The sequence below is a fragment of the Parambassis ranga genome, chromosome 3 (assembly GCF_900634625.1).
Source record: "Parambassis ranga chromosome 3, fParRan2.1, whole genome shotgun sequence".
Lineage (NCBI taxonomy): Eukaryota > Metazoa > Chordata > Actinopteri > Ambassidae > Parambassis > Parambassis ranga.
Genome location: NC_041024.1, coordinates 9,330,199 through 9,357,900, shown reverse-complemented (window position 1 = coordinate 9,357,900; position 27,702 = coordinate 9,330,199). Strand labels below are relative to the sequence as shown.

Sequence of the window (27,702 nt, the reverse complement as noted above, 5' to 3'; positions counted from 1 at the left end):
ACTTCTTTAAACAAAGCCCTTGTTTTCATAGCATCATGATATTATCCTGAAAAACACCGCCTTCACCTAAATGAATCCACAGAATGAGTGACATGAGACGTCCTTTTTCTTGGCCGCAGTGGCCTGCAGGGCAGCTAAACTTTCTGCTGTATTGCTGTGCAGCAGAATCTCAATCAAAGACTTTGTGAACTCGACACCAGGGGAAATGGATACGCTAATTGGCTCATTTAAATTCATGGTGCGTCATTGGAAACAAGAGAGAATGCTTTGTGTTGATCAGAAAGGTAGTGTCTATGCTAATTAGTTACTGCTGTGGTTCAGTGCAGGGGAGAGATGGTGTCAGGGTTGCTGCCATGGCTGAGCTGGGACATATCGGGGCCTGACTGCGGTCTCTGTGCTGCATGTATCAGGTTAGAAAATGGAGAATACATAGTATTTATGCCACCTAAGGTCTCCCTCCATGTGCATAACTTGCATGGTTTCTTTTGCAATTATGTTTATAATGTGTATATAATTATTATTATATACACATTATGTAGAATAATGGGCGCCTCCGATTAGCCTGGTAGTCTGGTGGTCTTAGTGAATTTGACCTTTGTGCAAAGAGTTGGAGCACCAGTATGTGGAGTTCAAATGCTGTCAACTCTGCAGACTTTCTTAGAGGAAACAGCACATTGCAATAATGACTACACATGGGAACCAATAACTAAGCTTTAAGACTCCTCTTTTTTAATGCATAGCATGAAGTGGGAAAGTTACAAAGCACGAATGAGGATGTGTTTGTAAGGTTCAAAGACAAAAAGATGCTTTTCTCCCACATATACAGATAAATGAACACGTGACCTTCAGTCAGATATCTTACTGAACAATGTGCACTTTTACTGTTGCCAGATCACAGCTATAAGACGGATAATTACAAGCCCTTGTGTGGCATGAATGATGTCATGAGAGGATTGAGAGAGAATGAGGTTCTACATGGACATTCATGCAGCCACCAACTTGAAAGTGTTGCTATACAAGACCATATTAGGGAGGGGGAGAAAATTGACTTTTACTTAAAAAAAGAACTCCATATTACTAATTAAAACAAAAATAAACCATCAAAAACTGAATTCTAATCAGCTGTGTGGTCTGATGGATCATATTTCTCTGTGCCTTCCATTTTTATTGTTGTCTAAAAACTATCAAGACTGCGTCAGCTCTTCCATTACTGTGACCACAGCACTGAATTTCATTTCAAGCTGACCATAACAAATCCATGTAACTTCTTTTCCCCAGAACACAGAACCAAACCTTAATTCTGAAGATGTTTTTTTCATAAAGATACAGTATGTACATATATTCATAAGATTTCTTTTCTACACCTCAATATACTTCAAAAGAAAGTGACGGGCTATGTGGGCTGAGAGCCACAGCAAAGCAGGGAAGTCAGAGAAGACTGAAAGACAGACTAACATTATTGGTTTTGTCATTTTGGGCAGTACAATAAAAACTTTATATATAGCCCTTTAACATTATTACATAAACATTTTCTTATAGACAATGAAAAGGAGATAAGAAATGTGAAACCAGAAGGGCTTCATTAATTCCAAGAGTTGGTTGTGTGTAAACAAAAGCACGTTTGTGACATCACTGCAGGATGACTTGATTTGCATCAAACAGTACTAATTAATTAACCAAGCCTTATAGCTAATTATATTTCACAGTGAACTCATTTGCTCCAAAAGCGCTGTCATGTCTGACTGAGCCTGTCAATCAGGAAGCCAGTCGATTCCTTTGCTTTTCAGGGCCACGGGAGTAACTGCTCTGCGTCCGATTGTATCGAACAGCCGCACTTCTTCTTTCTGACAAACAATGAGGCGAGCCTGAATCGCCTAACAGCGTTATTAGCCTCTCTTCTGTGAACGACATGGGGTTTTTGTCTGACGCTGGCTGGGAGACAGGTGCTTTGATTCATTTAAAGTCAGGGTGGGCCCCCTTGGGCAAGCCTCTGGCTGTTATTGCAGTGTGTGTTTGTGGAGAGGGAGAGTGATGACCAAAAATACCAATAACTCCTTTTGCAAACAAAGCTGCCTGGACACTAATTGAATATACTGATACAGTCTGGTAGAAACTGGTAACTGTGTAACCCTGCAACAATTCATAGCTTTAAGGTGCAGATCTTTATTATCAATATTTGATAACCATAAATAAAAATTGTGGCACATGCAAAAGTTGAGTAATGTTCCCATCGGCTGTTTAAGCAGTTCTCCACCTATAAACTAGGAATGATGCATACATTTTATCATAAACTAAGAAGAAGAGTAAACTGCTACAGTTTAATTGTAATGAATCTGTTGCATTAACTCTTTACTGTAAATGAAAATGCTTTTGGTCATTAAATTATTAAATAATTGGATGTAACAAATCAAAGACATCTAAAATAACACTTGAAGCATTAAAGTGATACAAATCAACACTTCAGGTAATTAGTTCTTTTTTTCCCACCAGTACATTTTAGCCTTCCCTCAGATATACAGGCACATTTACATTTTCTTTAACATGAATAGCTAAATTGTTACAATGCAAAGGTTCCTTACAATACACACAACTTGAACACTAAAATGGAAAAAACTGGTCCCACAGAGTGCAGCTAATGGATTCTGTCTCTGAAGGAGTTATGGTGGCGACAATTTTCACTCTCAAGTAAAATGGCGAGGCTCCTTTTGTGTGATTTTGGACTCCTGTAGTTAAATAACTCCACTCTCTATTTTTGCCACAACCACACAGGAGCATGGCAGAAGATGAAGAGGAGAGTAAAAACCTGTGCAAACCATTTACTGTGGTGCAGTTAGTCAAAAACAAAACCTCAAAAAAATACAAAAAAGTCAATTTAGCAGTACCAAGTTTAAAAAAATAGGCTCTCCTCATTGTAATATTCAACATATTCAGTGAAGTATATATAATGGGTTTTCAGTATCTACAACTTACCCCCTTCTGACATCATAAGGAAAAAGCACATTGCAGCGGCCTCCACACACCCAGACTGTATTTAGAACTTACTGAAAATCACAACTGCAGAATCTTCAAGTGTTTACAAGATTCATAAAATTATAATACAGATGTTTTTTAATAATTAACCAACTAATACTTAACCAACCCTTCTATTAAATGCTTTTAATGTTATGCATGTATAAGTATACAACGTCTTTAACAGCTAACCTTAACTAGCCATTTTTTATACCAAATCCAGCTGTGATTAAAAACTAAAGTTTCCATGGCTGAAATGAAACTTAACACTGAGTGAAAACCAAACAGCTAGTGGTGTCTCCATCATCCCATCCCCTCCATCTTTTCATAAACTTTCGCAGCTATACTTTTTCCACATTGGTCAATTTGCTCATATGTTCTGTTGGCATGAATGTAACTATGTAATGTGTTATACCTGGTGGTAGTTTTTCACTATGTTGCTGCAGAGTATCAATACTGAATGGATTCTCATTAAATTTAGTACAAGCAGCCACTGTGCTGAGGTTGAATTTTAATGACTGTGGTGATCCCTGGCCCTTTTCTCTTGAATCATCCTGAGGTCAAAATGTCACTCTGTCCAATTCTCGGGATTATGACCACAACACCTGCAAAAGGATTGACCCCCAAGCCTTTTTGACATTGATAACATTTAGAAAATGCTAGCACAGTGACTGGTATGGAAAACATATTGGCTGCTAAGAATCAGCTTGATGTTTTCTTGGCTCCGTGCAGCCTGTGTGTCAGTAGTTATATTTATTGTACTCATACATTCTGGCCTCACCTCGAATCCTCAATCTCGGAACAGCCTTGGTCACCTTGATATATCTTATAAACTTTTAAAAACTCGCCACTGTACACATCACAAACTTCCTCATAACACCAGCTGCTTCCTCCACCAGCACAGAAAATCACAACAAAGGCTACAGTTCATGAGGCGTCTCGAAAGATTTGGCATGGGAACCGAGGTCCGGTTTAACTTTCATCACGGCACCGCAGAGAGCGAATTCTGACAGGCAGCATTCACAGTATATTGTTTAGCTGTTTTGACTGCACAGAACTGGAAACTGCAACAGAACACAATAAAAGGCAGCATCAAAAATTCACTGGCACAGACTCACTATGGCTCCATGATATCTTCACTGCCTGCTGCATAAAGGAAAGCCCGAAGCATCATCAAGGACACCAGTCATCCAGCCCACACACTCCTCTCACACTCCTGCCATCTGGAAAACGCTACCGGAGCATTAAATCACACTCCACCCATTTCTGAGACTGAGGTTCTCCCCACAGGTAGTCAGAAGAAAGAACATTACCCAAAAACATACACGCAGACACACTACAGCTGTGCATACCAAGCATGCACATCTGAATTTATCGTGTGTTTCCCGAAGTGCCACTTAATTATACTATCTGTTTATTTCTTCAAGGTTGAGGGCTCTACAGTGCAGCACATATTGGCATCTGCCTCTGGAGTAAACACACTGCAGCAGGTAAAACTAAAAAAAAAGGAGTAATTAAAGTCTGGCGTGCATTTTGGGTTTTATTTTCATCCTCTGTCTAGAAGAATATTAAACCCTGCCATTGTTTCAGCAGGAAACTGAATCTTTGTGCTGCCGTATACTCTGCTGCCACTTTGTGACCTCACACCATTAAGTTACCTACTTTAGCTGCATCTGTACAGTAATGGAACAAAGTGACTGTCGTGTTACTCCATCTTGTAAATGTAAGGGGATCATCATTTATCCAGCCTACACAACCACTCTGACTACAGACAAAAGCACAGCTATAGCCCCCAAAAGCCCTGGAACAGATTCAAAGTTTCAGATGAACTGTCAGTAAAAGCACACATCCATCCTCAGACTGTTCTGTTCTGATCATCGAAAGGGCTACATTTCCTAAAGAGGTGGGGGGTGTCGTGTAGCAAAATGAATCACACATCACACCTTTGGAGATCCAAGAGATGAATCAAGCTGTGTGCGGATATTTAGGCTCATTAGTATTCTCTTTGAGAGACTTCTACTATCTGTAAATACCGGGTAAGAGCTGGGGGGGTGGAGGGGGGAACTCAAAATGATCATATTTGCCAGTCAGAGGGGAAAAAAGTGTCAAGATGTAAGTCGGCTCCCAAGACACACACTGTCATTTTCCATCTCCCACTCAGCAGCAGCAGCACTGACAGTGTGTTTATCCAGACCAAGCACAGCGGCTGCAAAGAGGCAGCAGGTCAGTGAATGAGAGGCTGGAGTATAGAAATTAGAATATAATGTGAAGTCTGAAGTAATGTCATCATTCAAATTAACCTGCTATCCTGGGACTCAATATATATAATATTCAAGGAGTTTCTGCCAACATATCAATCACAGGAAAAAAATAATAAATAGACTATACAACTTTTTACACTTCACAGCAACATATTGCACCTCTATGTTTTTTTTTTTCGATTTGAAAAAAATACAAAGCTATATATTGACCTCTTTTTAAAGGCTCATATCTTCAGTAGGAGCCAGTGGGTTTAGGGTCCTAAGAAGATAAGGAAGCACACAGATTTCCAAAGGGACTTCTTAAAGTAATGCCAGTTAAAGAACCATAACAATTAAACTGCTTTCATTATCCATGCAGATCATTCCAGGTTCTAAAATATCAAATTATACCACAACAGATCCCAGGGGAGGCGCAGCATCATGGAATGAATTCTGTGACATCAAGATAAGATCCACATATTTTGTCTATTTGTCTGTTTCCCCTGTTAAGGCAAAATAATGATGAAGGTAATTCAGAGGAGAGGTGACTGTTATAATGTTTCAAGTATATACAATATTATTCAAATGTGTTTTGTAATATTGTGCAATACTTTACGGCTGGAAAGCAACAATTTATGACCAATCACACAAAGAGGATTACACCGCTGTTGCTCAAACTATAAGCACACACAGTCACTTAAGATAAAGTTATCTACAGGTATGCAGCTAAGCTGGATTTGTCTTTGAATGTTTGTATTTTCTGCACTTACCCTGTGGGTATAATGAGTGATGCAATAATTGTGGGTTAAAAAAAACACACACACACACAAATTCTTACGCTGTAGGTTTTTGGATTTGTTTCCAATTAAGCCTTGCTTGCAGTGAGTCCTGACATTTGTGACTTTATTGGTTGCTGGGCACCAACAGGAATTAACACGAGAATTTGTGTGTCCTATTTGTTGTGTTTTTACATCTCGAGACCTGGCTGATGGTTATAAATAAGGCTGCCTTTGCTCACTAACTAGACTTTTTATAACAGTTACACTGTAGCATGCAAATTTAGGAGCACAACAAATAAAATGTGAATATATATTCTCCCTGTTAATCCGCTGGACTAGGAGGAGAAGGAGGATATGAATAATTCACAAGCAAAACTGCTGGTCAACCACCACATCAATGACTGGTAAATAATTCAGCCTGCAGACTGGGTGAGGAGCTGCTTGCCCCTGATTTTGATTGAGAGACACAGGGACGGGGGCCTACTTATAGATTCTTGATGGGTTTTACCACATCAAGAGGGGAGGACGGGCAAGGAAGAGAGGAGCCAACAAATAATTCATAGCAAAGAGCTGCTGATGAGCAAGATGATGAAATCTAGAGTTTGTACACTCAGATTGCATGATGAATTTGTCAATAGCTGCATTGCTGTTTTGTGTGTTTTTTTTCTTTTACTGCAGTCTTGGCTGTGGAATAGTAATCATACACATATTTCCATTTGGTCCACGGGAAACTCCCTTTACTCTTGTTAGTCAAGGTCAGGGGCGAATAAATGGAAATGCTGAAGAATATTTCTGATAGATGAAAAACATGAAAAATCAACATTTGCATGGACACATCATTCTTATCCCTCAACATTGGTGTGTTTAAAGGTGATAAAACTTCACCTTTTACCTCTATGTATATTTCAACATACATTCCTTCTTCCTCTTGAGCCATTCAGGTAACTTACGTGGCATTCATGCACACATGCACATGGGCAAGTTTCATTATATTAATAACGTGCACTGACACTTTAGCAGTTTTACTGGAGTAATATGCTGCATGGTGTACGCAGGCGCTCATGTGCAGAGTATGTGCACTGGTATATGTAATTGGTGTTTTTGTTGGTCATAAACTGAGCCACCATTAACCCTACTAAACACACACACACACACACACACACACACACACACTATGCATACATTCAGATTTCAAAGACCGCCATTTAGCACTGGCTGCATTTTAAATCTGAACATGGCCCACATACTCCTTCTCAAGTCCCAGTTTGCATCTCAAACAGCTACATTGTGTGTAAATTACATGATTGCCACTTCCTGATACTCCCTGTTGTGTAAAAACACACAGCATGCCTGATAACATGTGCAATCAACACCTTTAACACGGCAAAGGAATAAAATATGTGAGTTTAAAATTGATGCAAAATGACAATCCAGGTCAAACACACACTCAGACACTTGTGTCGCAATTCAACAGCTAATGAGATGCCAATCAGACCCATTTGCAAATCAAGTCCCAGTGAGATGATAATGCAAACTAGACTCAAGGACTGTGAACACACAAGCTGCTAAATGAATCGTATCAGATGTAAAATCCAAAATAAGGCTGTCATCCTCAGGCACAGCAGCGTTTGTTAGACTTCACCTTCACCACTGACTCAAAAGTTTTAATCATGATATCAAACAAATCCAAATAAATGCAATTATCAAAGGTTTAAGTACTTAGTTTTCTGATTAAAGAAAAAAAAAAGTAAATTCTACTCCCACGCATGCAAAGCAAACTCTTAAACCTGCTTGGCACCATTTTCTTTAAATTACTAGATAATCCCTCTTCAAGAAAAAGTACAGTTATCTGTGCATGTTTCATTTAACGACCTGTGCCAGAAGCTTCAAGGTAACTTCATACACTGTGTACAGAATACTAAGCAGCAGAACACATAGGATATTAATGTAAAAGTCTTGATGATTGCTGCAGTTAGAATAACCTCTAATAGATTCTCTTCATTTTCTCTAATAAATGTTTTACGTCTCTAACACGTTAAAACGCATCTGTTTCACAATTTACACCAATCGGCTTCTTTTCTTCACCTGAACTCTCCTCTGAAAAGGATTTTAGAGCAGACCTTTTAACGCTACACTCCTGCTGCCTGATTCTGCTCAAGGTGATAAAATAATTGCCCTTTTTTTGCATCAGATTGGATGACACTGGTTGACTAAATTTATGTATGTACATATTTTTGGCTGGCAATTGGTTTTTTCGATGCTATGAATGGTAATGCTTATTGCCCCAAGAAGATGTCTTCAGAGACAGGAAACGTAGATTCACAGTATTTAGTGACACTTTTCATGCATTACAAAAGGAGTACAACAAAATCAAATTTATTATAGTTCTACAATACAAATATCAAATGAAAATTCAATTTGACAACTAGACCTCTGAATCTACCAACTCTTCTTACATTAAATTGGTGTTTTTTTTAATATAAATCATAACAATATGTCAGACGACCTACACCGATTCTCAATCATTCAGGTCATTTACATTCAAGCAAGGTAGCTGGACTTTCTTAATGATTATTTCTTTGGTTTCTTAAAGATGTTTCGCTGCTCCTCCAAGCAGCTACATCACAGAGGCGTAATCCTTCTGCCACATACACATGCTTCCAGCTATACCCAGAAAGTTTCACCGCAAGTCACACTTAGTGCAGTAAAAACAATGGGATGTTAGCCAGTCCCAGCACCACAGCTTCCCAGCAGTCTCATAGTCTTTAACCAGTTGTAAGACACACCTGAGCTTCAGAATAACCACACAGGTAAGTATTGAGCCATAGTCATGTGACCCACTGAGGTCCTCAACCACATATAAACGTGGATTATCCACCAAATGGTACTGCAAGATCAGTTTCCTCTCTTCAAGCCCTTGAATGCACCTAAACACCAGTAGAACCATGTAGAGACATGACCAGCACAACAAGAAGTTGCTGAAGTTTAAAGCTATAAAAGGATTAAAACTGACTAAGTCTACATCAGTGCTGATTTTTAGTGGATTTAGGGGGGAAACATTAAAATCTTGATGTAACACAATTTCTAATGTGGAAAAATGAGAAAAGCAAAGCATATTATAATAAATTATTTTGTTATTGAGCGTATTATTCAACAGTATGATGCTTACAATCAGTACAACAAAGCCCTTCGCTTTGTGCATGAGTTTGACCCGGTGATTGAGTGTAAAACTGGCTCCAGTGCACTGCAGATGTACAATTAATTTTTGGTTATTTGCATCTTCAGTTCCCATTAAACCCAAACAAAAAAGCAATGCAATAGCTTACAGCTGACTGATCTGCTGCTGATGGTTACCATCATCATTACAAAAAAAATGCAAAGTTCATTTTTGAATTGATCCCTTTGCATCATCACAGTATCTTTACTTTTCTTTCTTCTGCACACGCTGGAAGCAAACCTGGCACAGAGCATAAAGATTTGGCAAACAGCACTTGTGCAGAAGAGCAAATCTTGTTTTTCAACTCAAGTAGGTTTTAACAACCAAAATCACACATTTAAGGGCCCCTTGTTTTCCATGTAAGACTGCTCTCAGAACTATCATCACATTTCAAAGTCACTTCTGGACAACAGTAAATTGATTCAAAGAGCGAAATCTTGAAGCTGGAGGTGATTTCAGCCTCACGATTGTCTGCAAAGTGTGCAGTGAATTACCATCACATAGTCTGCTGTCTGAAGGAGATGTAAAAACCTGTGCACTATTTCAAGCTTAAATATTTAAAACCAATTATTAGAAAAATATTATAATAAACACAAGAATCATTTCTCCAGACTTGAAGCAATTTTTAAATGTTGTTGATTATGACGCTTTCTAATATTTTGTCGGTTATTCTTTCATTTTTAGACACACTGTCATCCTGACATTTGATCTGTTTGTTGTGTATGTTCTCTGGAACTAATTAGAACTATATCTTCACTTTGTTGTCATTATTTAGAATTAGTATGTTTCTATTTCTTTATCACTGCAGTTGAGATTACTGTAGAATCTTTGCTGAAGAATGTCACAGCTAAAGCATGAAGTTAGATTTCTACTATAACATTCTTACATCATATGTACTGGTCAGAAATTCACACTGCTGTAACCTTACACTGGTGTAAGTTCTGATGCAATTATATTCAAGCCGAGAACCAGGTTTGAACAAGGACAGACACAAAACCTTTCAGCTTTTCTGGAACAGATGTATGGATCAGTGTATGCAGTGGTTACGTCTTGGGTCAGTCAGACTGTGCCTTCCCTGTAGTCACAGCCCTGGACATGGTAGCAGCTCTGAGGCTACATAGGGCAGCAGTGTTTTTAGTGCAAAAAACACACCAGCATTCTAGCATCAGTTTTTTCTCCTGGTATGTGAGGAATGTCACAGAGCAATGGAGGTCAACATTCAAATGCTGCTTTAACAAAGACAGATGGAACTTTGAAGTTACCAACACGGGCTGATAGGAGCTGAAAAATACCGTGAATCAATTCATCAAGGACATTTGCCATCATCCTATTAGGGTTTTTGGTGTGAAAAGGGGGTTATTTTAGCTAGAGGAGGACAGGAATGTTTACACCACAATTTATGACAATGCACCCAATAGCTGCCAAAACATCTCATTTAAAACCACAAATTGCAACCTCATTGTGGAGCTGGAGTTATGGGATCACCAAAGTCATTAAGATTTAGCCTCAAGGGCCTTCAGGCCTGCAGGTGGGAAATGTCATGATAATCAATATATATACAGCTGATGAGATGTTTCAGTCCAAACCAAAGTGGTGGAATCACTCAATGACTGCCTAACCAACCAACTGTTCCTGCCATAAATAACACCAGCTGAGGTGCTATGTTAAAAACTATACATGATGTCTTTAATGACTGTGTTTACATACATCTTAATGATTGAGTCGGTATTGAGAGATTGTTGGTTGATCATTTATTAATAACCATGCTTATTATATGTCAACAAAACCTTTTCTTTTATATATTATCTAAAATAAAATGCCACAGTGAGTGGTTTTCAGTAAACTAATAATAAGCTACATATTAAATGTCGTGATGCCGTGCTATTTATTCCATTTAAAACACAGCAAAGCAATTAAAGAATTCAAATTCAAAGTTTTATTTTAATTATGATGGTAAAAGACTTTGTTGCTTACAATTAATACAAATAGTTGAAGGTATTAACCCTGTCAGTCAAATTAAGAGAGATGTTTGTATTGTACACAGCTAAGATCAATATTTTTCTATTAACAATGGTTCAGGTGCTTATGTGTTCTCTTTCACACCTGTTGGTGAAAACGCAGAAAATGATAAGAGAACCGTCTTTTTCCTCTATGACAACATTTGCAGCTGCAGCAGACAGGTGTACTCAGGTAAAAAGCGCACAAAAGGACACCTTCTGCTCAGCACCAAACAAGGAACAGTTAATGAGAAGCTGGTGAACACAGTGGAGCATTTAGCTGACAGATATTTCCCTCAAGTAAAAAAGAAGAGTTCACCAAGCAGCCTGAAACACAGCTCCACTGAATGAGGAAGATATTTCTTTCCGCTATCTAATTAATTATGCCGAATCAAATGTACCAATGTGTTGTCCTCAGATATACTGTATGTGTCATGTACATGTCTTTAAGCTGATACCATTAAATCTTGCTAATTGATAGTGGTATGTTTCAAGGGATCAATGAGCAAATCTCACTCCCTTGATCAATTGAGTTGGATCATTAAAGGATGTGACCGCCACACAGATGACGAAGAGAAAATGTGGAATAAAATACACAAACCGTGTAAAAAAAAAAAAAAAAAACATTCTCTCAGCCTGAATTATGTAAGCACTCATAATCTGTGCTGAGCTGATGATCATGATCTGTTTCATCATACTTACAGTAAATCATAAGCAGCAGATAAACAGTTTCTGAGTATTCAAGCTCATGCAACATCTTTCCCCGGGGACACAAAATCTACACACACACAGAAACGCAGGATGCAGAAGCATGTTTAGGATGCAAACAACAAAAAGAAACACCATAAACCTGCCTATACACAGTGAATGAGGCTGATCAGAGGCTCTCAGATGGTTATGATATAGATTTATGTGTTCTGACATCCCACAGATGGTGTGAATTAGTCAGGGAGGGGGGTGCCAACATGAGGTCAAGAGAGATGACCTGGCCTTCAGCCTGCCACTTGGGAAACCAAAGCAACAGACATGTGAAGCTGCTGCTGCCGCTGCTGCCGTGCAACACACCGAAGGCAGCTAGAGCAGCTGTTATTGAAGCCACAGAAGAGAAAGTGCTCCTGTAAACTGCTCTAATCTCATCATCCAGACAGATAAACAACACTGAAAGGAGCCACAGCAGCACAAACGTGTGCAAAAGCAGATGGGCCGATAGAAAAGCTACATTGATTTTGACAAAGAGCAGAAAAAGAATTTTGTAAATATGAAGACACACAAACCAGATCAAATGGGTTTCTAAACGTGTAGCCATTGATTTTTTTTTCATGCGTTGCCTAGAAATCGTTTTGCATTTGAGGCTAGTTTTCTATGAGCCGGTACTTACTGGTAATATGAAAGATGATCTAAAGGAATCATTTTGTTGAGATTTAAAAGGAAAAAAAACGAGTAAAGGGCTTCAGCTTTACAAGCAGCTAACAAGAGCCACCTAATGTTCCATAAACCAACAAAGAGGCATGGGGACTGGCAGACTGCCCGAGGAGACAGTCACCATATGTCTGACAGAACAAAGGGCAGAAATATAGACTTTGAGGAAGGAAGACACACAAAGATGAAGAAATCATGAGAGTAACTCACCTGGTTGATGTGCTTCAGTTTGTCAATGATCTGATTTATTACAGGGTCTCCTCCCTTCACTTTCACTTCGGGGTTGGCACTCTGAGCTTTGATTCCATTGCCGACCACACGGAGGGTGTAGCTGTAAAAAGAGGGCAGAAGGGTCTATAAGCACCATCTTAATATAAGAAGTACTATGCAGAGAGCAGCTGAAAACTTTTTTCCTTTAAAATCATTTTTTAATATAAAATTTAATGTAATCAAGTTATTGTACATGCTAATTGGGCACAATGTAAAAAAAAGTATCCATTTATAAAAAAAAAAAGCTACCAGGTTTGTCTAAACAAAAGGCATAATGTTGTTTACATTAACTCATTAGAAAACACATTTTGTTCTTGGAATAATTTGTTCCTGTTTAATTGGATGTTCTAGCTAAAGCAGGCAAAGGTAAAATCTGGCAATAAAGCAACAATTATAAAGTCATAATGGATTTAACGTGAATTTTTCTAGCCATCATTAGCCCTACTGAGGGCCAAGGTTGAGGGCCCAGCCGTATTGGAACCAGAGAAGCAGTGTTCTGATACCCACAGCATCCTAGTACTGTTTGGTCTAATACACAGAACCTGGAAGCTGTACAACTTCCAGTATTCCAGTTCACCGCTCAGCAGAAGACACGCTACCGGACTGTGCTGCCAAGACAGCACAGATGAGAGGACATTACAGCTGAACTCTCTGGGTCAACTTATAAACTTTGCTGGATGATATTTCATTTAAAGGAATGCAGTCAAAAAACAGGTTTGTTCTAAAGGTTCTTGCAGAAGGAGAGAGTATTTTCCTTACTTCTCGCTCCTTACTGACGGATTGTTGCTTGTAATGTTGCTTTAATTGTATTACTACCTCAAATGGTTCTGACAGTGGTAAACCAGGCTTACGACAAACACCATATGAAGAAAACGTACTTTTCCCACTCTGGCCTGCTTACATCAGCCTCCTGCATGCTTTCAAATTCAATTGAGAATCCTTCTGATCACACATTTAAAGGCTTTCATGGCATGGTACCCCCTTACATCTCTGTACCAAGATGACTCAAATGTTCTGACTAATTGTTCTTAAATATCCCACAGTCTAGGCTCCAAACAAAGGGGGACTGTGCTTTTTGCAGTTTTAGCTCCAGCACTATGAAATCGCCTCCTCCTCACTGTCAGGTTAGCTGAGTCCGTACCATATTAAAACATGTATAGATAAGTCTGTCCTATTCATTTCATGTCGTAATTAAGTTTTTCTTATATATTCCTAAATCATTTCTCTCATGCTCTCTTTCTAGTGCTGTACAAACTGTACTATACTTGCTGTTTTCATGCTGTGCACTACTTTTTGATATTTTTTGAAAGCATGAAGCACACTATACAAATAAAATTTACTTACTGCCTTCTTCCACCACTGAGAAATAAACTAGCAATGTGTTGGAAGTGGAAACACGAAGAGCTCACACTGAATCAAATCCAATCTATTATCTCTACTTCTCATAGGGAGCAATACTAAAAGATGATAAATATTCTGAACTCACACACAAGTGATAGCATAATTCATTTGTAGGCATACCCAGGGGTTAAAGCGGGATTTGTGAGGTGAGGTGAAACATGACTCTCTGCACATGAGAGTGTGTGTGTGTGTGTGTGTGTGTGTGTACTGCAGCATGAAGGCTGCAAACACATGTGGTTATAAAGACCATACATCAAATGGAACTATTAAACAACAGTGTGAAAACAGTATAGGATACACAAGTGTTAATTTATTATGTGCACCTCGGTGCTTCAATATGCAGCATTAATCCTGGTTCATTGTTGTTATAGCTTGGTAATAGGCTCCAGTTCATCTCAAGGACACCTCACTCTTTAGCGTCAGTGCAGCCTGTCTGCTATAATACCACTGACCGTGGCGACCAGTGATTGAACACAACTCCCTCACATCTCAATCTCCTGCATAACATTTACTCAAACTCATAGATCAAGGAAAAGTCACTCATTGCCGAACAATCTGAGCTCTTTGTTCATTCACAGCAGGTCTGATGGAGAAGACCACCAAGGTGTCCGCTGCATGTGACTGTCACAACCAGTAGATAAAATGAAGCGTTTTGTGGCAACTGGGAAATTGGATGTGATCATCAAGCAAGGAGAAAACAAGCATAAATACATAAAATAGGAAGCAGTGGAGGTTCAAATTTAGTCAGGGTATCTACGTAGATTGGAGAGATGTAATTTTAATGTTAATTACCTCCTAATCTGAGCTCCTAGTGTGATTAGTTTTAGGAAAATACAGCTGCCATTCAATGAGTTCTTTTTTGCCCTTCATGATTAGCTGGTGTTTTATCACTGCTACGTTTCTTAATAGTCTCTTCCATTTTTTTGTTGCGGCTCCTGTCCTCTCACCTTGTCTGACTGGCAGCTTCATTGTAAAGTAAGTCAACATTTAAATTATGTTTTCATCATGTTATCTGTGTAACTCTAGATACATAAATAACTTTCCATTTTGTTAAGAGGTACAGCTGTATATAATATCAGTCTGGTGACCTCTGCTACACACATTTGAACCCATCTTCTGAAAAGTCTTCATTCACAAGCACAAACTCTTTTCATGTTCTGGAAGACATCTGTATTTTTTAATGCATGTTCAACAGACATTCTGCAGTGTGACCTCTTGTGTGTATCTAAACTTCCTGATCAGCCGTGACATAAGTGTTAAAAGTCGAGGTCCCGTTTGCTGGATTCAGCAGGCACCTGCGGCTGGAGGCTGATGTGTCAGAACTAAGCTGCAGCTGAACTGTGTATACTGGAGCTACGATCCACCTGCCTCCAGCTTTGTTTAATCCCCAACCACACATGCAGAGATTGCGATTGTGTGTGTAGGGTTCGGAACAAACATTGTCCTCACTGAGCCTGGTCTACTATAACTTCTTAAGGGTTCACCTGTTTAAAAAAAATGGAAGTAACAAAAAAAATGAAAATCAATATTGAAGAAAGATTACAGTGTTCATGTGCACTTGTAGCCTTTTGATAATCCACCTCTCCATGACCTTTACTGCAGTCTTTTCCTTCTTTCGAAGCGTCATGATTGACGGCATATTGCGGAGATTACATCAGAGCCATCTGTGCATAATCCTTCCCCTTCTTGCATGTTTTTTTTCTCTATGCAGATGTGTGGCCGCACATCTGTATAAAAAAACATGCAGGCTATTACAAAAATAGTTTCATGTTGTGAAAACTAGATGCATGCATGAATTTAATGCAATTAAATGTAGAAGGCTAATAGATAACCATGAACACACATACACACACACACACATACCAGCAACTCATCTTGCATTCAATACAAAATGTATTTCATTATGCCACTGGGATCCATAACGTGAAATGCATACAAACTCTTGTAACATGCTGCAGGGCTGGAAATGCAGCACAAAGACCCTCAGGGGGTTGCAACACTAGAAAATAAAGGTCTGCTCCTTAAGAAGGTGCAAGAGATAAAAAACATTGATCATAGTCATCATATTCTTCAGGGTAAGTAAAAAGCACACAGTAGCATCAAGCACAACCTACAAGGCGATATCAAACAGCTGAGTGATTGCCTGTGTCTCTGTGGACCAGCAGCAGGATCCTATAATCCATATCGTTCTTCCCGAAGGAACGCTTGGTTTGCATCTCATCTCTGCTCATACTGCTGTTCGGCCCATGATTGAAAATTTCAATCACCCCATTCAGTTCTCATCCCAATCTTATTCAACTACGGTGTACTGTAAGTGCAAAACTCTCATGTCTGGAACAAAGAAATCTGAGCCCTCTCTTGGTACGTCAAAATAATTTACTCTGATCACAGCACAGGAGGATGCATGACTCCTCCTCAGACGTCACTGCTGCAGTGCACCGTACTGCTATGGTCCTGCATAAAACACAGATACAGGCTACAGAGAATGATTAAAAGCTTGGCTTTGTCTGATCTGCATCACTTTGAAAAGGATGATGACGAAGATGGATTACAGTTTGGCTGAATGTGAGTCATCATATTTTGTAGAAAATTTAGTTGTTTTTATTTAAAGGATGTTTCATCCCATGGCCATGAGAGCTCAATAATTGTGGAAGTGAAGAAAGCATCTTCACTAATGTGACAATGCTTAAGCAAATGCTGTAACAAAACATGTTGCCAGAGTACGAGTCTTTGAAGCATTGTTACATAATATCTCCACTTAACCTTCATTTACATTTCCTATTATATCTGTATATACCAATCACAATGCTAGAATATCTTTATTTTTGAACATGTAGTGTATCAGGCTGCTTGTTAACTGATGACTGGCACAATCATTTATCTGCTTGTATGGTTTTAGGCCTATTAGTATGCCTCTGCTGCCTTAAGAGGTATCAATCGTGAGATACAGCAAAGCACACATGTTTATTATTGGAAGTCACACCATCTGTCTTTAAATTGTGACTTCACATGTATAATTACTAAGGTGCTAAACTGTGTTATTTTAAGCAGACGTTCACAGTTTTACTCTTGCTGTGTAGTCCGTCAATAAAAGCAACAAGCTACAAATGCTGAATTAAAGACTATTCTATCCAACTGATATGCAATTTTTGTTTTCTATACACAATTCCAGCAAAAACAAAACAAAAAAAACAAAGCTGGCTGTTGAAATGCAGAAACATATTTTTTTTTCCTGAGAGCACCTTCATCAAAATGTTATGGAGAGAAGAGCACCGCGGCTGGGGAGATGAAGGAGGTAGACCATGCACACTTTCCATGGTTGGCTGAGTGAGAAACAAAGCACGCCTGCGGTTAGTAGGCTAGAAGGCAATACCTGCCTTCCAGTTGTCACTGAGGAAACAAAAGTCCTTCTGTCTCATTGCTGAGCACAGAGAGGACCGGTGAGAACTCGCCACTTCAAAAGATGCCTGCGCACTTAAGCTCAGGAGGACAGAAATTACTTCAGTCAAGACAATGGGGAACATATGTGGCTTAATGTATGAAAGTCAACAATAATACTTCAAATAAACATCTGCTTGCTACAATAACCCGGAGTTAATATGGTAATAAGAAAACAATACCCACAGTGTGTGGACACAGCAGCAATCTGATTAAATAATACATCAGGGTTTGTACAGTAGATACACTATGGAAACCATGGCACCACGTGTCTGCAGCAGCAGGTGGCCCTGAGGTCAGTTCATTTCTTTGCACCACAGTAATCCAAAGCTCCAAACTCATGTTGTGCTCCTAAACTGCAACAACTAGTCAAAGAAGGAAAGGTTTGGAACCGTAAGTCTGGAAACAGGAACATCTTCCATTGGTTTATTAACCAAAAAAAACAGACTTGTCTATTTACTTTTGGTGACATAGTGTATGTTTATGTTCATTTGTAGTCAGCTTGTTTTATTTATGATTCAGATAAATTAATCGACAGAACTTTCACAGAGATGCTGTGTGTTATGGTATGGTGTGTGTATTTCTACCTGTCTACCAATACTGTGTGAGCTGTGACAAAGAGGATAATAAGACAGCAGTGAACTGTGCCTCTGGCAAAGATTTAGCTCCAAACATCACTGCTGCCATGTTTGTTCCAATTACTAGGAAGCCCTGAGCCTTAATGTAGTATTGACTTGTGCCAGGTAGACACTGTGGAATTAGCCAGACAGAGCTGTTTGAGGGGTGGCAGCGATAATTAATGTGGGCTGCTGGTTGGTTGGTGGGTAATGGGCATTTTGTGTCAGGTACCTGTACTTGCACTGCTGTACAGAGATGTTGGGACCTGCCCTTATGAAGAGACAGATTAATTACAATTACAATTCATTGGCACCAAGTTTCGTAGAGCTGTAGACAATAAAAGAAAGTCAGCGTGCTCCAATGGCAGTGAAGCAAACACCACACGAACTACATTAACAATCATGTAGGCAGATTAAACAATGGAAATGAAGAATCACTGTTTCCATTGATGCCAATCTCAAATCAAAACAGTTCAAAATTATTATTTTGCAAACAAAAAGTTTGTTAGTGTGTTATTTTTTATTAGCATGTTTACCAGCAGGTACAAAGCCAACAAAAGTCTGCAATCAAAATGTTGAATAGGCCTGCGGAAGCAGGATTTACACACAGGTTTGACAGTGATTGTTTCTCTTTCCCTCACTGCTTACTTTTATTCTGGGCTGTTCTGTTTTATTGCTTCCACACCCTGCAAGATTAAGAAGAGACTACAAGAATATTTGATTAAGTTTAGGGAGTGATCATGGCCTAGGTGAAAATTGCTTTGTGACATCACACACTGGGCTCCCTGAGTGCAGCGTTTCTGACCACATGAGAATATCATGCTTTTGAGAGCAGATCAGCAAATGATTGCTGAGATTCCTTAATTTATTTGCGAGATATGAAGCTAAATGCTTCAACAATGACACTTAGGGAGGAGCACTTCCTTCACTCGTGTTTGTTTATACATTCATGATTTTACAGCACACGTCACTTGGGGAAACTATGACACATGCTCTTTAAATGGCACAAAGTCCCAAGATCCCTGCACAAGAGGAGCACGGTGCAGGCAGCAAGAACAGTTTGCAACAACTACAGGGGTCGAGTCAATACATGCATTTATTCATCCACTGATTCTCTTAGTAGCTACGCTACTTAATATTGCTGAGTGAACACTGACTGCAGCAGGTTTTGTTTTCACCGAAATAGCCACCAGAAGTGTATGTGAAAAGCCTTCTTCCAACATGTTACACATACTATAGTGGCATATAAAATGACACAAAGCTCGCATTCACACAAATCCATTCACACATTACTTGTGAAGTGCAGGTTATATTGTACACATAATTTCCCTGTGCAGCTAAGTGGCTCTATGTGAATAATATGAGCCATCGCATCCTGCAAACCGTTAATGCCAAATAGATATTAGAAGTCCTCAAACAGCCGTGGACCCTTTATAACACCTCTTAAATATTTGAATTTTATGGAAGGCAATAAGGACAAATGGAAAACTTGACAATATAGGAGGTACAATGGCCTCATAAAAGCAGATGGTCACCAAAAGAGGGAGATTTTTAAAGATGTTAATGCCCCATAAGGGGCAATAATGTTCAGGATTAAACAGATGTCATAGAGCATGGTGCACAATAAAGGTCTCATCAGAGCTTTTATTATATCAGTGATCAACATGCTTACATCCAAAATAACGGCCTGCTGTATTATCCCAACAGTGTGCGAATACTGTATCATGTCCAGCGGGCTGAAAGTTTAATTCTAGTGATGAGCACAAATAAATATTCTGCAGAATTTAATGTACCGATTTCTTGGTCTCAATCCAGGGCAGATTATTAAAATCATCACTCTGATGAAAAGATTTTTTTTCTCTGGCACAAAACTTAAGAGGCTTAGTCGTCTTTGCCATCTTCATCCTCTGACCGAGCTTGTCCAGATTTCAACACCTGCTCCATAGAAATGCAACAGGGTAGAAAAAAAAAACGAGCAGATGATTACGAATTTATAAAGAGCTCTGTAAACATGCACAAACAAATCAACAAGCCTGGAGCAACAGCCTTATTCCCAGGCTATCAAATAGTGGAGGCAGCGAGGATGTCAGGTCTAGTAAGTCTAAGTAAACACTTGAACAATGATTGGACTTCCTCTCACAGCAGCACCATTTCATAACAAGGCACCCACCAGCCAGAGTAGTGGAGCCAAAGGAGCACAAAAATATTGTAATAAGGCTTGAAGAAGCAAGCTGCAGCACTCATGTGCTGGGATATTTAAGCAGGATATTAACATGGAATGTTTCAATGCTATGCTCGGCAGTGCTGCAGCTCTTACTGTCTGGAAATGACGAGTCCTTCAAGGGTGTGAGCTGAAAGGGGGCACATCCTTTCAGCAGCAATTTGAAATACATCCGTGTGAGCTCTGAAAGATCTGTACTTTTCCAATGTCATGCTGGCAGAGTGACTAAAATCTAACACAGATAGATGGGTTTTTTTTAATGGTCACCTACAAGAATATTGACAACTAAGTGTCAAATCTGACAAAAGCATATTTCCACCATGATCCTATTCATGTGCTTTTCTTGTTAAACAGTAACACTCCAATAGTTTATAGTGCTTTTCTACCTCGGTGGTACTTTAGGCATTTTACAGAGCTTCACAATCATGTCCAAGGACCCATCAACATGTGGGAGGTACATTGATTGAACTAACCTTACTTAGTGGACAATCCACCTCAGCACCTAAGCAACAGCCTGTACAATCAAAATACTCAAGCACTTCAGTGTCGTTCTAAGGTCTAAAAAAAACATCAGAATAATCAGACAAACTAGTTCTGAAGTGAAGAAAATTCACATAAACTCCATTTTATTCATAAAGATTTCCAACACTGCACTGGATGCCCTTGCTTACATACAATCAATGATGAAGTGCATAAATGTAACTGGATCAGATCTCTGCCTATAATTGGCAGGTGAGCCACTTGTAAGCAATGTTAGCTTGGTGAGCTAACAATGAACTCAGCTAAAAAACATTCAGGAAAGCCTCAGCAGACTTCTCCCAGTAACATTCAGTAACACACACAGCTAGAACATACTGAAGGGACTCGATGCATCACTACAAGAGAGAGAGAAAGTATGATAAGCCATAATAATTTACATATAAAACAAAATTTTATAATCATTTCATAACGTTCTAGAAAGATCATCCATTGTATCAAGCATAAAACCAGCAACATCTAAAGCCACAGAAGAACTGGACAGGACACAGGCAAAATAAAAAAACAGTATCTCATGAAGGGACTCATCATATGATTTCATATTATTCACAAAAAGCAGCACTTTCTACCATAGAAATTGCAAATTTTGTTAGTTAAATGTAGTAGTAACTAGCTATAACTAATATTTTTCTATCAATTTATGATATTAGAATGTGGAAACAGAGTGGCAACATGAGAAAGGCTGCACATTATCTACCGAACCAGCAGCAGCCCTACCCCTAAGTGTTTCAGCTCATTGCTCAGCATGCTGTAATATAATTCAAGGTTCCACTTCAGACTGAACTGTGTGTCTGCGCTTTTGTCCTCACATCTCTGATTATTTTACCTCAGCTGGCAGGAACAAGCCACATCTGCCCGTCTCTCCGGCTACAGGCTGGTGGATCCACCGCACTGTCACTACACCTCTGAGAAAACACACTTTAGATCCACAGCAGTAAACAACACTTTGGCAAAAGGGACCAAAATACCAACAGTCTAATCACCGCTGTGAAGCTCTTTGTGGATATTTGCTCTCAGTCTCATTCTTCTTCTCACAGCGGTTGATCGGGCAAAAAGGGGGAAAACAAAAAATGCTGCTAATAGTATAGAATAGAATAGAAAAAGCTCATAAACAGCCATCAAAATCCTCCAAAGTGACTGATGGCTGCAGACCAACAGTCAGTTGTGTTGAGGGTTTCTTTAAATAATAAAGGTTAATTGAAGGCTAATTCTTGCACAAAGCAATATAATGAAATCACACTGCTGCACCCCTGCATCTCCTGCACTGACTCAGAGTGCAAGAAGTTCCTTAAATGTTTTCTTATATGAACTTCCCATTGTCAATGGGATTCAAATCTCTAATGTTTTGGCAAGCTATTCTCCATAACCCACCACTTCTTCTGTCTGAGTCATGCCAAGTGGATTCATTGTTGTGCTTAGGATCATTATTCTGTTAAAGGATTCTACTCCAGTTCAACTGTTGGACAGATGGTCTCTCATTATTCTCAAGCATACCGTTACATCAATGGCTGCAAGCTGTGGCAGCAAAAGTGAAGCCAAACTATGACACTTTCAGGACATCCTTCACAGGTCGTCCTCAAAATTAACCTGACCAAACAAACATACCACAGACAAAAGGACTGAAATCAGTGGAAAACTATAGTTGTGCTTTAAAGTTCTTTTTGCATAGCAAAGGTGTTTTCATAGCTCGCCTCTAATGCAGGTGAAATCAGTAGTATTGTGAATAGTATTGTGATGATGTTGTGAAGTTGTTTGAAGTCTTCACCCCGTGGAGAGGATTTTCCTTACAGATTTAGTTCCAATAATTCAGAGATTTCTTTAAATCCCCCTCGACAGGGAGGCCTGAGGAGGCTCTTCAGACTTTGGCTTGATGACAACAGAACATACAGGAACCTGGATATTAAAGGTAAATAAAACCAGTTCCACCTACCACTTTTTACATATTCTCTGATCATTGGCACCTAATCTGGAAACACTGATTTTAATTCTGAAGGTGTAGTTTATAATTTTCCATGTAAAAGAAAACATTTAAATCACTACAAAATCCCCATTTTAAGTGTCACTTGTTGGCGTTGTTTTAAAACACGGTGCATATTTCCACATCAGTCATTTTTTACTGCCGTCCTCCTAGCACTGCCCTATAATAAAAACCTACACAGCCTGTGTTGCAATAGATTACTTTTTAAGATTCAAACGAGATCCATCTCCATTCCTCATGGACCTCATGGCCACAAAAGAGGAGTAACAGTGGCAGCAGTTACTGCAGTACTGATTTATAATCTTCAGGAGACAGGATTTATTATATCAGACTGCATTAGCTTTAGCTCGATGTCGCTAATAAACTGGAAAGATTTGGTGTTTATCTGAGCGCCCAGAAAACAGAGCTGAGACCGACAGAGATAACATACAGGAGGATTGTTTAACATTTTCTGTACATATCACACCACAAATCTTTCTTGGGAGACAGTCAATTTTATAGTTGACTGATCACCCAGGGTTTCTCTCTCCATCCTCTAATAGGCTTATCTGGTGTTTATGTTACCTCACAGCATCTCCCCCCAAACTCCTGCTAGTACAGCCAGTCTTAAGAGAACGATATAACTGCAACCTTCGACCCTGCTCCTAAGACTACTGTTGCACTCCTCAAAGAGCCATCACAATTATGTCTATCTCACAATCCCTCTCCACTTGGCGCTAAATCACTCAATACGTTTCCACCCCCCCTCAGGTGGGGCCTACAGTTTCAAACTTCCATTTGTAATTAAGAAAATGTTCAACAAACCAGTGTGTGGATGCTGCGCTCACAGCTGCAGCGCATTCATTGTTTACAGAAACATTTATTCCAAAAAAAAAACTAGATGCACGGGCTTTTGTAACTAATTCAAAATTAGCATATTCAACAAAACATTCGACAAACAGCCCGAGTGGTTTTTGGATGATGCATGCACACAGTTTTACAAAGTAAGATTAAAGTTGCATGTTTATTCATTTGAAGAGCATAAATTGGGCTGATCCTTATTAGCACAAACTATCATGTGCTTTCCTTGTTTACTATAGATTTTAGTGTGGGAAAGCAATTCATTTTCCTTCTGTCAGCCTTGTGCAAATAGGCCTACTGTGCACACTAAGGGAAGATCATCATAATTTATCTGAGAGATATTGTGCATTATCCTCCACCACGACTTTTTTTTTCCAGCAATGTTACAACAAGCACTTAAGCAGAGCTCCTGTTTATGATCCTGGACTCATCTACACGGTGATAAATATCACTTCGTGCCCTCCATGTGGACTGCATGCCAGTGGTTAGATGGGTTAATTCATTTGGTGAAATTTTTGAAATAACACGCCCTGGGGTCGGTCATGAAGTTCTGTGATTATCATCTGTGCTTTTTACAACATGCCCTCACAGCTGGGTGCAGCCATTATGATTCAGTCCTTCCTCAAACGGACTAATTTATCACTGCCACAAGGCTGCTTTACGACGTTGTAGTGTCAGTGCAATTTCAATATCAAAACAACACCTTCGATGTTATTTCACAAAAATAATTTGCTTCAGAATGACAATTAAATTCTCTATTTATAAACCTGACCCTAAGCATAATGTTTTTTTTGTTACAGTGTTTGATTAGGATTAAGATTAAATAATCCCCTAAAAACAAAAGATCACATACTTGTGACCTCTATACAACTGCTGATAGATGTCAGAAAACTGTGTACTACAAAGACATTTTGGAACCGAGTGCCATGATTAATCACTTTATTTTATGATGTTGTTTACGTCAACCTGCCTCATCGACTCGTCAGGATTGACAGGCAAATTGTTCTTTTTGCTGTCAATTCAACCTTCCAACAAAAAAGTCTCAACTGTGTCCAGAAAATTTGAAATTATAACAGATATGTTTCTCTTCAGAAAATAGGCAATCATCACGCCTGAACATTTAAAACAGTGGCAGTCCTCTAATGGTAATGGCTTCTGTTTGCTGGGATACAAAAAGAGCACTGCTTGTGGACCAGCTAGAGAAAAAAAAGTCTCACTTTCAAAGGGGGCGACTACACTGATCTCTTGAGACAGCTATAGGAGAAAATCAAAAAGATTTGGGAGGATGGGCAACGCTCCATTCAATAACTCCACAGCGGTGACAGGTGTTATCCAGGAATGTTGATGTGAAGTCGCCCAGCACCAACACTATTCACCTGATTTCACAGCCTCAGACTGCCATCTCATCCCCACGATGAAGAAAAGGCTGAGTGACCACCATTTGGACAGTGACAATGATTTCAACAATGCAGTGGTCCGCTTTGTGTTGGACCTGTACACAAACTGCAGGACAATGTGTGAAAGAGGCAACTGTGCTGGAAACATCTACACCATTAGACCAATAATTTATCACAGCTCCAAGAGGAGGACCCACAAGACCTAGTATGAATGCAAGAAAATCCATCCACCAATGCAAAATGGATGCAACCGCAAATATCGTTTTTAATATTCTCTGCTCTTTATTTGCTTTGTTGATAGATTCAACTTCCCAGAAGAGATATTAAAATTACACATTTTGTCTGATCACCAGTTTATATTCAAATATATTCAGTTTACTCTGAGATATGAAAAATTACCACATCTGAGAAGTCAAAACTATTTCCCTCATGATCAAACAAAACCTTAACAATTAAGTCAAAAACATGATCCATCGGAATAGAAGCCACAGTGTCAAAGGACTCTCTAAAGCTCTCTGTGGAACATCTAATGCATTTATAACATTTATAAAGTTGTTAGAAGGGAGGAGGGAAAAACCTCTGCAAGAAGCCAGCTAACAATTCACCACAGCCACAAGTTCAGGTGTTATAGCTGTGTTGTAATGAGAATTCATCTTATTTTATAACACACACAAAAACGTTCTCCTGTGCAATTCTGTAAAACGTCAAGAGTGACGAATGGGGCATGCAGCGTATTTGGGTTTGCTCATTTTTGACTGAAGCAGGTCCAGGCAGTGCAACAAGCGCCAGCACTAATCTTCACAACCTCTTCACACTTCTTCAGCTTGTGTCAACAGCACTGTGAGTCAGTTAGCCATTCATATGCTGCTACAGATGGTACCATTCCTCTTCTTCAGCTCAGCTGCTGACATGATTCATGGGGCTCTGTGTCTTGATTTAGGGTCTCTTTCATATTTCTGCTAGCCCACAGCAGAGAAGCATTTCTCTAAGATACCCCTGAGGCAATGACCCTGGCCTGCCTTGCCTGTCTGCCTGCCTGAGAGAGAAAAAAGAGCTCCGCTGGGCAAAACTGGACCCGACATGCGTTGCACACGACCGCATATAATATGCACATACAAGCCACAAGGAGAAATTGTATGGGCAAAGGCAAACAAGTCAAAGTCTCTTTGTCTTTCTCACAAAACGGGCTATAAAGTCAAAAACTACATTATAAGTCAGGATTAAGTAGACAACTGAAATTGTACAAATAAGCATCCATTTGATGTCACGGCCAAGGTCTCCGCCAACTCATTAACAAACAAGAAAATAGACCTCTCTACCCTTCACTTTCCGCTGAAGCCATTACTCCGCTGTTATTTCTAAGCCCGAATCCGAATGAACAAGCATGTCAGTAAAAATTAAACCTGCAGTCAGCGGTGATTGTTTACGCACTCAATCTCAGTTTGTTAAATTTGTATAATAATAACCTTTCATGTTTCCCCCCTTATCCGAAGTCAAAAATTTTCCTCCAATTTAGCCTCTACGGGTTTCAGATTGCCCTGTCAGAAAGGACTATAACGAAAGACTGCGCACACCACTTCCTTATCGCTACCAGTAAATTACCTCAGGATCAGATACAGGCTGCCAACTCGCAGAAACTCCTCTCGCCAGACATAAGGAGAGAAAGAGAGAAGCAGATAGAAAAGAGAGAGAGAGAGAGAGGGGGCAAGAAAAAAGTGTCAAGACATGACAAGAGCAGGAGAGTAGCCCCATGGAGACAGATTTCTGCTGCTCTCAAAGGCCGACTGATGTTATCTAAAGATCATCTACAGTCACCAACACTCGCCTTTTTACACTCCACTCAACAGCTGGAGTCAAGCACCTGTCAGTCAAAGTTTTCATAACCTGCAGCCACAACAAAGTGGCTTTGCCTTCCCACTATAATCAAAAGAAAGACAAAAAAAAGAATAAATGTCACCCACAGGAGGTTATAAAACATATTTGTTATTTCAGATATGTTATTGAACAATGGAAACATGCACTGATGTTTATATACACACTGAAAAATACAACAATTATTAAAAAGACAATGTGTGGATTTGAAAACTACTTTTTCTTCTATTTCTTCATTTTTCAATCATATAATGAAGCTTTCATTACTAATTAATATCTGTGAGGACTTGTATTCCTTCATGTTACATCCATGATTTTAAAAACAAAGCAGCTGGATTCATGGCATACTTTTAAGATGTTTCACCATGAGTGGCTTCTTCAGCAGAACCGATAAAGCCACTTGGGGGAGTGTAAACCGTCTTTAGAAAACTATGCCAGTTGTCTTGATTTGAAACTCTTGGATATAATTA

The 27,702-nt window shown here is 39.3% G+C and overlaps 1 protein-coding gene across 1 annotated transcript in view; it reads right to left on the bottom strand.

Moving 5' to 3' along the window:
* The window catches only part of LOC114433607 (glypican-5-like), a 63,785-nt gene that overhangs the window by 2,597 nt on the left and 33,486 nt on the right, over window positions 1-27,702 (bottom strand). Inside the window, exon 7 of the mRNA XM_028402251.1 lies at window positions 12,872-12,992. Coding sequence (XP_028258052.1) covers window positions 12,872-12,992 — 121 coding nt within the window. The remainder of the gene's footprint in view (window positions 1-12,871; window positions 12,993-27,702) is intronic.